General features: G+C 48.9%; 1 protein-coding gene across 1 annotated transcript in view; it reads right to left on the bottom strand.

Moving 5' to 3' along the window:
- Positions 1-12682, bottom strand: part of IL34 (interleukin 34) — a 44906-nt gene that overhangs the window by 1816 nt on the left and 30408 nt on the right. The window contains exons 2-5 of the mRNA XM_047078734.1: positions 9307-9721; positions 3215-3348; positions 2365-2442; positions 1918-2079 (exon numbers count right to left, since the gene is read on the bottom strand). Coding sequence (XP_046934690.1) covers positions 1918-2079; positions 2365-2442; positions 3215-3348; positions 9307-9334 — 402 coding nt within the window. The 5' untranslated portion in view covers positions 9335-9721. The remainder of the gene's footprint in view (positions 1-1917; positions 2080-2364; positions 2443-3214; positions 3349-9306; positions 9722-12682) is intronic.

Below are 12682 nucleotides of genomic sequence, written 5' to 3' on the forward strand. Positions count from 1 at the left end.
AGCCAACGACAGTAGCAGCCAGCAGAAGCTGGAGGAGGCAGGAAGGGTCCTATTTCCCTAGATCCTTCAGAGAGAGCTTGGCCTTGCAGATACCCTGAGTGTGGGGTTCCCGTCCGCAGGCCTGTGGCAGAAGAATTTCTGTTGTTTGGTGGTAATTTGTCACAGAAACCCTACAAAGCTAATCTACAAGGACTTGGAAAGAGAAGCAAGGGTGACAGGAGGAGAAGGGGCATGTCCCCCTGGCCCACTCCCCATCAGGGAGAGCCCACTGCCCACCAGATGCTGGGCATATTTGGAGCGGGTCACAGACCATTAAGTCTGTGAGAAAGAAGACAGACTTAAAAGCTGGTTTAAACCTGGGGCACCTGAGTGGCTCAGTCAGTTAAACGTCCAACCTCAGCTCAGGTCATAATCTCACAGTTCATGGGTTCACACCCCACATCAGGCTCGCTGCTGTCAGCACAGAGCCTGCTTCAGATTCTCTGCCCACCACCCCCCAACACACACACACACACACACACACACACACACACACACACTCTAGCTCTCTCATTCTCTCTCTCAAACAAAAACACTTAATGGCAATCAAAAGGAATGAAATCTTGCCATTTGCAACTACGTGGATGGAACTGGAGGGTATTATGCTAAGTGAAATTAGTCAGAGAAAGACAAATACCATATGACTTCACTCATGAGGACTTTAAGAGACAAAACAGATGAACATAAATGAAGGGAAACAAAAATAATATACAAACAGGGAGGGGGACAAAACAGAAGAGACTCATAAATATGGAGAACAAACTGAGGGTTACTGGAGGGGTTGTGGGGGGGATGGGCTAAATGGGTGAGGGGCACTAAGGAATCTCCTCCTGAAATCATTGTTGCACTTTATGCTAATTTGGATGTAAATTAAAAAAAATTAAATTAAAAAAAAATAACACGCATATGTTAAAAAAAACATTTAAAAATAATTTTTTTAAAGCTAACTCTGAACTCTTAACAACCTGGGTGGACAGGTCTCAACCCACCCACAGCCTCCTCTGCAGCTCCCAAGAGCTCAGAGTCAGGCTCTCGAAGAAAGGCAAGGATGCAAAACTGTCTGTTCAGGTCAGCTCCAACTCACACTGCCCAAGGACATGAAAGAGCCACCGAGGAGACCTCTGGGCCTCCAATCCCCTGCCAAAACCAGAGCCTCCCCAGAACTCCTAGCAGCTGCAGGCTCCTAAGACCTGGTGTCACCCGCAGCTCACAGCTCCAGCTGGGCAGCAGGTGGGGCTCCCCGGGGCAAGTGTGCCCCAGGCCCCTGAGGACACCATGCGCTGGGGAGTAGGGCAAAATGGTGTGGGCAGGGGCTCCCACAGCACACATGTGGCCTGTATGGGCTCACAGTGACCCCGTGACCTTACTCCACAGGCTCTTTACAGGATGCATCCCTGAGGCCTCAGATCAACCCTGCTGAGCAGGCAGTTAGCAGGAACCTTATCATTGTTATTATTACTGCAAGTCTATATTTTACATTAGGGTTCACTCTCTGTGTTGTCCGTGCTGTGGACTTGGATGAACGTATGATGTCATGTGTCCATCATTACAGTGTCATACAGAAGAACTGCATAGCCCTAAAAACCTCCTGTTTTCATTGCTCCACCCATTCATCCTTCCTTCCCTGTCTCCCCCAAAAGGAACCTCTAGAAACAAAGCCAGAGGGTTCGATGACTTGCCCAGGATCACAGAACAAGACAGACAGACCCTAGAACATCTCCTGTCCCCAGCCCAGGCCACCCACGGGGCACTGCTGGCCTTCTCTTCCTCTCTCCCATTTCTCCCATACCTTTCAGGACATGCTGGAACTCTCCATGTCTTCCCATCCTCCCTCAACACTCCTTGGCCACCACACACACACACCTCCGCGGAGCTCACCGTGAGGCCTTGCTGAACATCCAGCAGCAGCGTATGTACCTCCTCCAGGAACTTCCAGGATGGGTGGCCCTCAAGCAGCACTTCCTGCACCGACTCAGTAGCACTGAGGCTCACCCAGACCCACAGATACCGCAGCTCCTGCTGGCTGACCTGGGCCCTCTGCTGTGGGGACAGGAGAAATTGTTGAAGTCCCAAGACTTGAGCCTCTGGGCCCTCCCCACCACTACTCTGACCACCTGCCACCCAACTTGTGCCCACAAAGAGAGCAGACCATGGGCATCCACCGTGGACAGGGAGAAATCTTAGCCCGAGCCGAGCGCAGGCTTGCTTACGGGGCTGGGAAAGGCCCCTGGCAACATGACCTGCCAAGATCAATGTGCCTCTCAGGCTGGGCCCATGGGGTGTCCCGCAAGGCAAGGGTCTCCCAGCCCAGGATGGGATTCTCACCAGTCTGGTGATGTTGGCCATTCTGAGCACCCCCTCATAAGGCACGCTCACCCTGTAGTTGATGGGGAAGTAGTGTTTCTGGGGAAACACAAGAACAAACCATGAGGTCACAGTCAGAAACGGCTCAAACAGCCTCCCCCAACTCCCAACTTGATACAGGAGGAGAGGACCAAGAACCAGCCCTTTGATGGCAGAGGTGGCCTTCTATGAAGAATATGCACTTGCGGGGGAGGGGTGCCTGGGTGGCTCGGTCAGTTGAGCCTCTGACTTCTGCTCAGGTCATGATCTGGTGGTTCGTGAGTTCAAGCCCCACATTGGGCTCTGTGCTGACAGCTCAGACCCTGGAACCTGCTTCAGATTCTGTCTCCTCTCTCTCTGCCTCTCCCCCACTCATACTCTGTCTCTGTCTCTCAGAAATAAACATTAAAAAAAAAACAGATTGCTCTAAACTTATGGTGCTGGTTGCACAGCTCTGCCAATGTACTAAAAACCACTGAGCGGTACACTTAAACAGGTGAATAGTATGGTATGTGAGTTATAGCTCAGGAAGGCTGTCAAAAAAAGAAAAGTCTTGCATTGCCACGGTGCCACGTGAGCTTCTCTGCCCTACACAAAGGGAGCCACCCATTCCAACTTCTAAGACCTTATGTGCTGAGCTAATGTGCTGAGGTCCCCAAGGAAGGCTGGCAGGGAAGAGGACTGTAAGTGTGGACCAGGTACACTGCTGGACGTGGGGGAGAAAGGCGGAGAAAGGGGCCACGGTCAGCTCAGGCCTGAGGCCCCGAACGTCCTACACGCTGTGAGGCCAGGAGCTTGGGAAGGGGAATGCAGTCGGGGGTTTCACAGTTACCATGTACTGAAGGCGGTTCCTGTACTGAAGCTTGTCCCGAAGAAAGCCAGTTACTGCACACTCCTCGCTCTGGGTCAAAGGCCACATCTCCAAACCCTCGTTCCCCAAGGCCATGGCAAGGAAGATCCCGAGATCTGTGGACAGTGACCAACAGGAACACATGAGTACACTGCCCGCCTGTCCAAAGCTGTGCACATCTGCCCTCCCTTTTCCGGGTCATGGGAGGGACAGGGCCATAGAGCCCCAAGGAGGCCTTTCCACCACAGGGGATGTTTTCCCTGGGGCCCAGGCTCAGACAGCAAGGCCAGGCAAGCATGGGCAGTCTGGCTGGTGTACCCCTACCCTTAGCCAGCAAAGCCCCCCAGCTGTCACACCCTGAGGTTGGTGTCCAGTCTCCTCCTCACTGCTGCCCCTTGGGAAAGGCACAACCTCCTCTCCAGGGAAACCTCAGCTCATACCCCATTTAGGGCTGACGTGTCCTCAAAGCCTACGTCTGCATTTCCATCTGGGGATCCAGGAGATGAGGACTTTCTAGTTCCAACTTTACAAATGACTTTTGGGTGAGCAGAACCATTTCCTCCCTGCTCTAACTGACCCTGGCATTCCTCTCAGATGTACAAATAACTACAGGCCTTCCAGTTTGTCCATTCTGGGGAGCAAGCAAATCAGGCTGCTGCTTCTCCCTCCCAGCAAACGAGTTGCTGTCTCGTGAACATTACCAGCCTTTACCACTAGGTGTCACTGTGACCTCAAAAACAGCTTTTGTGATTCCCAGAATTAATAACACTTACAAAAAAAATCTGAGAGGGGTGCCTGGGTAGCTCAGTCAGTTAAACTTCTGACTCTTGGTTTCTGTTCCCATCATGACCTCATGGTTCATGAGTTTAAGCCCAGCGTCGGGCTCTGCACTGATGGTGCAGGGTCTGCTTGGGATTCTCTTTCCCTCTCTCTCTCTTTCACAATTAATTAACAAACAAGCAAACAAACAAACAAAAACCTGAGAATTTGCAAAAAATATGAACAAGGGTCAAATTGATCAGAGCAGAAAGGAAACAGAGGTGCAGGAGATGTGTCCAAAAAATCAAACACACCAATAAAGGTAAAGAAATACATACTAAAACAATCAGGTGTCATATTTCACCTATCAAAATGGAAAGTGGGTTTTTTAAATTTCATTTTAATAACAGTGCTGGCAAAGCAGTAAGGCAGGTGCTCTTATCTTGGAAAGCAATTTTGCAGTTTTATTATTACTTAACTTAGTAATGTCCACACCCTTTGACCCATTAAACTCATTTCTAGGGATAAACATGAAGGAAAACAAAAAAAAAAGGAAGCCATCACCAAAAAATTTGTGGACAAAGACTCCCACTGCAGTATTCTCTTATAATAGTGAAAATCTGTAAATGGCCCACATGTTCATTAATGAATGGAGCAAATAAAAAACACATTGTCAGGGCACCTGGGTGGCTCAGTCAGTTGAGTGTCTGACTCTCGGTTTCGGCTCAGGTCATGATCCCAGTGTCGTGGGATTGAGCCCCTAGTCAGGCTCCATGCTCAGCCTGCAGCCTACTTGGAATTCTCTCTCTCTCCCTCTGCCCTTCTCCCCCATGCACACTATCTTTCTCTAAAATAAATAAGATGAAAAAACCACGTTGTCAAAGAATGTTTATGATATGCTTGTGTGATAAGAAATATACTCATGATATGCTTAGTAAAGTCTTAAAAAAGCATGACTCAGCACACCTCCTCTGGGTCTACACAGCATGATGTGAATTACATTAATTACATGCAAATGTGTATGCATAGGAAATGCAGTGGAAGTGTAGTGGAAGGAAATGTATCAAATCTCTATGGGAAATTTTTATGTTCTTTATATTTTGTAGGACATATTTTATATCCTACAATCAATATATTGTTATAGTCAAAAGCAATAATTTCTTTTCTTTTCTTTTCTTTTTTTCCCCCCAAAATAGCCAGGCTTGACACACTCCTGGTCATGAGTAGGAATTACTGATTGCATTTTCCCCACCCACCTCCCTGGAACTTAGGGAGACTTTTTTTTTTTTTTTTTAATTTACATCCAAATTAGCCTATAGTGCAACAATGATTTCAGGAGTAGATTCCTTAGTGCCCTTTACCCATTTAGCCCATTCCCCCTCCCACAACCCCTCCAGTAACCTTCAGTTTGTTCTCCATATTTATGAGTCTCTCCTGTTTTGTCCCCTTCCCTGTTTTTATATTATTTTTGTTTCCCTTCATTTATGTTCATCTGTTTTGTCTCTTAAAGTCCTCATATGAGTGAATTCATATGATTTTTGTCTTTCTCTGACTCATTAATTTCACTTAGCATAATACCCTCCAGTTCCATCCATGTAGTTGGAAATGGCAATATTTCATTCTTTTTTATTGTCAAGTAATACTCCATTGTATATATATACCACATCTTTATCCATTCATCCATCAATGGACATTTGGGCTCTTTCCGTACTTTGACTACTGTAGATAGTGCTGCTATAAACATGGGGGTGCACATGTCCCTTCGAAACAGCACACCTGTATCCCGTGGACAAAATGCCTAGTAGTGCAACTGCTGGGTCATAGGGTACTTCTATTTTCAGTTTTTTGAGGAACCTCCATACTGTTTTCCAGAGTGGCTGCACCAGCTTGCATTCCCAGGGAGACTTTTTTTTTTAAGTTATTTATTGAGAGAGAGAGTGTGCGCACGCACACATGCAGGGGAGGGCAGAGAGAGGGGGGAGAGAGAATCCCAAGCAGGCTCCACAATGTCAGCAAGGAACCCAATGCGGGGCTCTAAGTCACATACTGTGAGATCATGACCTGAGCAGAAATCAAGAGTTGGACCCTTATCCAACTGAGCCACCAAGGTGCCCAGGGAGACTTTTGTTCTTGATCCCTCACTGGGTTGGGCCTGCTTCTTGTCACTCTCTCCCCTTCTCAGTCGTGCTTCAAATGCCTTTGCTCTGGCTGGGCCCTCACTAGGAACGTTCTGGACTCAAACCCCATGCCCAAGATGGCTACAGCACACCAGTCCCTCCTCTCACAGAAATGTGCCAACCACATTTTCTCAGGGTTGCAAATTTGCAATACATCTTGCATTTGCTCTCTCTGTCTCTTCCCACGTGCTTGATCTGACATTTGGACAAAGGAACAGTTAAACACAAACTGAATGAGTGTTTCTGCATGCTTTCTGTCTCGTCTCTAAACCATTAAGCCCCTGAGCCGGGCACCCCCTGCACATCAAGATCATTCCTGGTTCGCAGATTTTGCTCACACTTTGCCCCTGCCCTGGGTACCCTCTCACAAGGCAGACCTGTTTCAAGGTCTCACCATGACTCCTTCCCTTCCCAGGCTCTCCCCTGCCTGCACCAGCCCCCCGCAATCTCTGTGTCTTGCACCATCTGTCCAATTCACTCATTGTCTTGACCAGACAGCTTGGCCCCTAGTATGTGAACACATAATGCAGTTAACCACAACATGATCTCGTTTACTGAGCACTTTGGGGGTTGACCTTGAGCGAGGAATCAGGAACATGCACCTGAATTTTCTGGAGAGCTGGTTAGGGTCCAGAATATCTGATTCAGTAGGTCTGGGGTGGGCCCAATGAATTTGTATTTCTAACAAGTTCCCAGGTGCTACTGCTGCCAGTCTGGGGACTGCACTTTGAGGACCACTGACCTCCAGAGACAGTAGCAAACTGGTGTCCCAAGGGCCATATCTGGTTCACAGAGATTTCATATACAAATCTGAATTTGCATCTTGTCTTTAAAAATCAGTATCTGTCCACACTTGGTCCTCTTTCTCATGTGGCAGTCACCCATGGCTGCCCACTCCACACTTGAAGTCCTACCCTAGCTGCCCTTACCTGTGTCCTGGTTTTAGGTCTCTGGTGCCTGGCAACTGTGGGCTCCGAGGCAGCACTGAGTCCTAGAAAGCTACCATGTGCCAGCCTGGCATGTATGGGCTGCACCAGGAACCCTGTCCTTGGATGATGTGCCTTCCCCCCAGAACCAGACTTCCTTTAGATCTTCAGACTGACCACCATTTCCAAATTTAAGCCTCTTTTTTGCTGCTTCCACCCTGAGAAACAGGCCAGCAAACCGGTGACCACACAGGGACAGCAGGGCCATAATAGCCTCACTGCTGCTCTGCACCCCCGAGGGCCCCACAGCCAATGCAACCCTGTCCCTGCAAGGGCATTAGTCTTGCCCCCGCAAGACAGAAGAGGAGGCTGAAGAAGAGCAAGTGAGGAAGGAGCTACCTTCCTGGGTCCCTGGCTGGGAGGGGGAAGGGCTGCACCTCTCCTGGGGACAGCCCCTTGTGCAGGGACAAATGGGAACTGTCCACCACCAGCACCCCCAGCGACCAAATCTGAGCCTGTGGAGGGACTTGAATAGCATCCCCCCCCAAATTCTTGTTCACTCAGAACTTCAGATGTGACCTTATTTGGAAATGGGGTCTTTACAGATAAAATGAAGGCCTACCCTGAATGCAATGGCTGACGTCCTTATAAGAGGACACAGAGATATGTAGAGGGAAAGGCCATGAGAAGACAGACACAGATTGGGGTGATGCAACCACAAACTGTGGAATGCCAGGAGCCACCAGAAGCAGGAAGAGGCAGAAAGGAGCCTTGGAAGAGGCGTCACCCTGCCCACACCTTAATTTTAGACTTCTGGCCTCCAGACCTGGGACAGAATCAATTTCTGTTTTAAGATACTAAACTATAGCAGCCCATCATTCTCCAGCACCCTCCAGCATCCTTCTATCTACAAGCCTCTGATCTGCACCCCTTCTTGCCTCCCACCCCACAGCCAATCCTTGCCAAGGCCATGACTTCTATTTCCACGGCCATCTCACAAACAAGACTGTCATCACTTCCTGCCCAGAAGGTTGCGACAGCAGCCACAGACTGATCTTCCGAAAGCAGAGCAATTCCCAGTGACAACCCCAAGTCCCCAGATCTTGAACCTTCCAGGGCTCCATGCTGCCTCGTTTTCAAGGCCTCCATCATCTGGGCCCAAACTGGCTTTCCAGCCCAGCCACTCACAGTCCCACCTGCTGATCCTTTGCTCGAGCTGTTTCCTCTACCCGGACCCTGTCTTCACCTTCTCACATCTACCAGTGTGAACACTGCCCACCTCCGAAACGATTTCAAGTGGCACCTCACCCATGCTGCTCCTCTTGCTCCTCACGACCTGGAAACTTCCAGAACATGGGATCTAGGTCCTTCTGCCTGTTCTGAATGCCTCGACCTTTTGCAGTATCCCTCCACAAGGACCAGGCTGGATCCCTTGCAGGATCAAATCCTGGACCTCATGAGGGAATTCCTAGCACCTAACTCCCTGCCAGGCATTGGAGAGAGGGGTGCGAGCCAGGCTGGGTCCTTGTTGCCATGACAGTAACTCTCCAGTGGGCATGTGGGAGGCACCAGAAAAATGTGTTGAATTTGAGTCAATTCAATTGAATCTTGGAGTCTAAAGGGATCTTGGTCTGGCCTCCCACCAGCAGGCTTGAGAGGCTTTCTAGACGCTTTCTGTCCTCATTTCAACTTATTTTTCTTTTTACCAACAACACTGTTCTCTTTCTGCCTTTTAATTTTGTTCTATTATGGAGGGAGGGACAGAGGGAATAGGCTGCCTTCTCCAGCACCTGGCAGCACTTCTCCCACGTGTTTTGGGGCCCAGACACTTTCACAAGCTTCCACCCCCGGCTGGCCACACCCAGGGAGGCCAGAAATCCTCTCTGCCACCACTGCCCCCACCCCCCATACACAGTAGCACTAATAAGCCTAAGAAGGTAACACTGCCACTTGCCCCCAGTGCCTGCCCCATCCCCTTAACCACCCACTAACCATACCCACCCAACCTAGGACTTGTACCCACCATGACGGTCTGAGCTCGGGTCAGCTAGAGACAGGGCAGAGGGCAGTCACGGGAGTCCCGAGGCTGTTCGGCTGGGAAGCATCTCAACTTCCCACCAGCAAGAATGGCCCAGTTGCCATGGTTACAGCAGAGCCCGGCTCTGGGCCAAGGCCTCCCGGGGCAGCCTCCAAGGACCCCCCCAGTACTCACAGTGCAGCCAGGCGAATCCCCGGGGCATGGTGGTACGCTGTGTTCCCCAGAGAGCAGAGGCGGTGTCCCCAGCAGTGTGTGTATCCACAAAGGCCCAGGTGGGGCCTACATGGCCTCGCGTCAGCAAAGGTGGCCCAAAGCTGGGGGAGGGTTGACCACAGAGGAGTGGCCCGGCAGGGGGCGGCAGGTGCTCCTGGGGCAGCGCCTGCCCTTATCTGCCTGGCAGTGTGGAGGGCAGCTGGGGGGCAGTAGCTGCGAGTCCCATGGCAGCCAGGATCTGGCCTGAGACAGTGGCCTCGGGGTCTTTCCCTCTCGAGCAGAAGGAGAGAGTCCCCAGCAGGCCCCTTGGAATCTGGGGCTGGGTTGTGCTTTCTCTGATTTCTCCGTCTGCAGCTGCTCAATGTGAAATCTGGCTCTGGAAAGAGAAAGGAGGAGAGAAACGGATTATGTAAGAGCAGTGCTGCCACTCAGCCATCAGCTGCAGGCACCAAGAGTCTATGTGTGCGCTGTACCCACCACCTGGCAGGGACCCCCGGGAATGACTGCAGGCTCACAGCCCAGCCCTGGAGGCTGGCTACTCTGGGAAACAGGCTCACATACAAGAAATGATTTCAGAACATCCCAAGGGCAGCACTGGCCAGGGAGTGAATCACGATGACACCAGCCGGCAGCCACAGGCCTAAACAAAAGCAGGACCAGGGAATGAAAGGCCAAGAGGGTTAAATCAAGGGAGCTTCCTGAAGGAGGTGATATTGCATGCAAGTAAAGTACCTCAGGCTACTCAGGTGGCCATGAGGTTAAAACAGCAGAGTATTAATCCCTCTTTTTACCTTCAGGCTTAGTCCCAATCTCCTATTCCCCAAATCCTTGACCCCCTCTTAATAGGGTTGCTAGATGAAACACCAGGTGCTCAGTTAAACTTGAATTTCATACCAATAACACATATTTTTTTAGTATAATTATGTCATGAATACTTATTAGTATAAGTATGTCCCAAATATTGCATGGCACATACACTTAAAAAAAAATCGTTATTTAATGATTTAATGATTCAATGTTATTTAATTAAACAATGAATTATTTAATTCCAAATTAATCAGAAGTCCTATATATATATATTTTTTTTTTTAGTTTATTTATTTATTTTGAGGGAGAAAAAGTGTTTGCATGTGTACCCAAGTGGGGGGCGATCAGAGAGAGGAGAGAATCCCAAACAGGCTCTGTGCTGTCAGTGCAGAGCCCAACATGGGTCTCGATCCCATGACCCTGAGATCATGATCTGAGATGAAATCAAGAGTCAGATGCTTAACTGACTGAGCCACCTAGGCACCCCACAAGTCCTGTATTTTTATTTGCTAAATTTAGCAACCCTGTGATAATAACAGGATTGCTCTTCCTGAGTGGTCGCTATGAATAGCTAGGCCCAGGGTTTGGGCTTTTGTATTCAATGAATCTTCATGATAATCTTGCCAGGTCATAAAAATCTCATTTTTATCGATGAAGAAATCAAGGTACAGAAAGGTTAAGACTTGTCCAAGGTCACACAGCTTGTAAGCAGTGGGACAAGAATTCAAACACTGGTAGCCACTCCCACCAGTTGACATCCATCCACACATCCACTCGTTAGGACACCCTTACCACCTGGGGCTCTCACATAGTCATCTCTATCACTCACTGGATTCTGTGAGATAAGGCTCTCGTCTCCATTTTGCAGATGAGGAAACAGGTTCTGAGAGACTGAGTTGGCCAGTGACAGAGCCAGCTCTGAAATTCAAAGAAATTCTTAAATTCTCTGACTCTGTTCTGTTCCATGCCCTTGCCCTCCCTGTTTGCTCTGGAGAAATGGTCACACGTTAATGGCAGGAGGGAGAAGCAGGTATAATGTGGGGGTATTGTCCATGGTGGCATCCATCTCCACAGAACGTACCAGAAGTGCTGGCCCTTACCCTCAGAGATTCCCAGCAGGCAGGCTGGGCCTCACACAAAGAACACAGGTGTTCCCAGTCGCCATGAACACTAACCTAACTGAAACCTTTTGTTGTTGTTAGTTTTTTTTTTTTTTTAAGGTTTGTGGAGGTATAACGTATATACAGTAAAATTCACTTTTTCAGTGTACAATTTTATGACAAATAAAATTGACAAATTCAGAGTTGTATAATTGCTTCAATGATCCAGACATAAAACATTTCCAACTATGCAGAAAATCCCCTCCTGCTACTTTGAAAACAATCCTTCCTCCCAGTCCTAGCCCCATCCAACAGCTCATCCATGTTCTATCCCACAGTATTGCCTTTTCCAGAATGCCAGATAGACACCATGTGCCCTTTTGTGCCGGGGTCCTTTCACTGAGCCGACTGCATTTGGGATTCAGCCAGGTTGTTGTGTGTGTTAGAAGGCTGCTCCTTTTCCTTGCTGAGTAGTATTCTGTTGTACAGACACCAGTTGAAGGGCATCTGAATTGTTTCCAGTTTTTGATGATAACAAATAAAGCTACTACCAGCCTCTGCATACAGATGGTTTTGTTTTTTAAGTTTATTTATTTGAGAGAAAGCAGGTCAGGGGCAGAGAGAGAGGGAGAGAGAGAATCCCAAGCAGGCTCTGTGTGGGGCTCGAACCCATGAACCGTGAGATCATGAACTGAGCCGAAGTCTGATCAGCTCAACTCACGGAGCCCCTGCATACAGGTTTTGGTGTGGACAGAAGTTTCCATTTGTCCTGGGCCTTGTCTGTAACTTGCAGGCCCCAGTCACCTTCACACCACACCAAACAGTCCTGATCCTGGGCACCTTCTGTGGCCCCACCCTTTGAGCCCCACCTAAATGGAGGAATTTTGGGAAAGCCAAAGAGGACACACAGTTACCTGATGACACACAGGAGCTACAGTGGGGATGGTGGCCCAGGGGAAACCAGGCTGCCCACAGAGGCCTGGAAACAGGGCAAACAAGGCCAGGCCAGTGGCCTGACAGCAGTCTGCCTAAGAGTGGCCTTTCCCACACCTGAGAGGGCCCAGGGCGCCTCTCTCTTCCTGTCCCTCTCCCTCTCTCTTTTCCTATCTCATGGGGGAGAGTGAAGAGTTTGAGAATGTGCCTCTCGCAAAACACTTACAGTCTACCCCACAGCTTACAGCAGTCATTACAAAGCTCACAAGAGGCAAAGTTGTGCAAGAAAATAAAACTGGAGTATTCTGCATAGTTCAGTTGTGAATATTAGATTTTTAAAAATATAATCACATTACTATTATTCACATTCCCAAACAAATAATCCCTTATATCATCTAATACAGAATCCATGTTCAACTTTCCCTGGTTGTTTTTAAAAAAAAATTTTTTAAGTTGCTCTGTTTGAATCGAGAGCCTAACAAAGTGATCTGTTGATT

The sequence above is a fragment of the Lynx rufus genome, unplaced genomic scaffold, assembly GCF_022079265.1.
Source record: "Lynx rufus isolate CCGP_SWC_20201006 ecotype Redwood Valley unplaced genomic scaffold, mLynRuf1.p SCAF_16, whole genome shotgun sequence".
NCBI classification, from domain to species: Eukaryota; Metazoa; Chordata; class Mammalia; order Carnivora; family Felidae; genus Lynx; species Lynx rufus.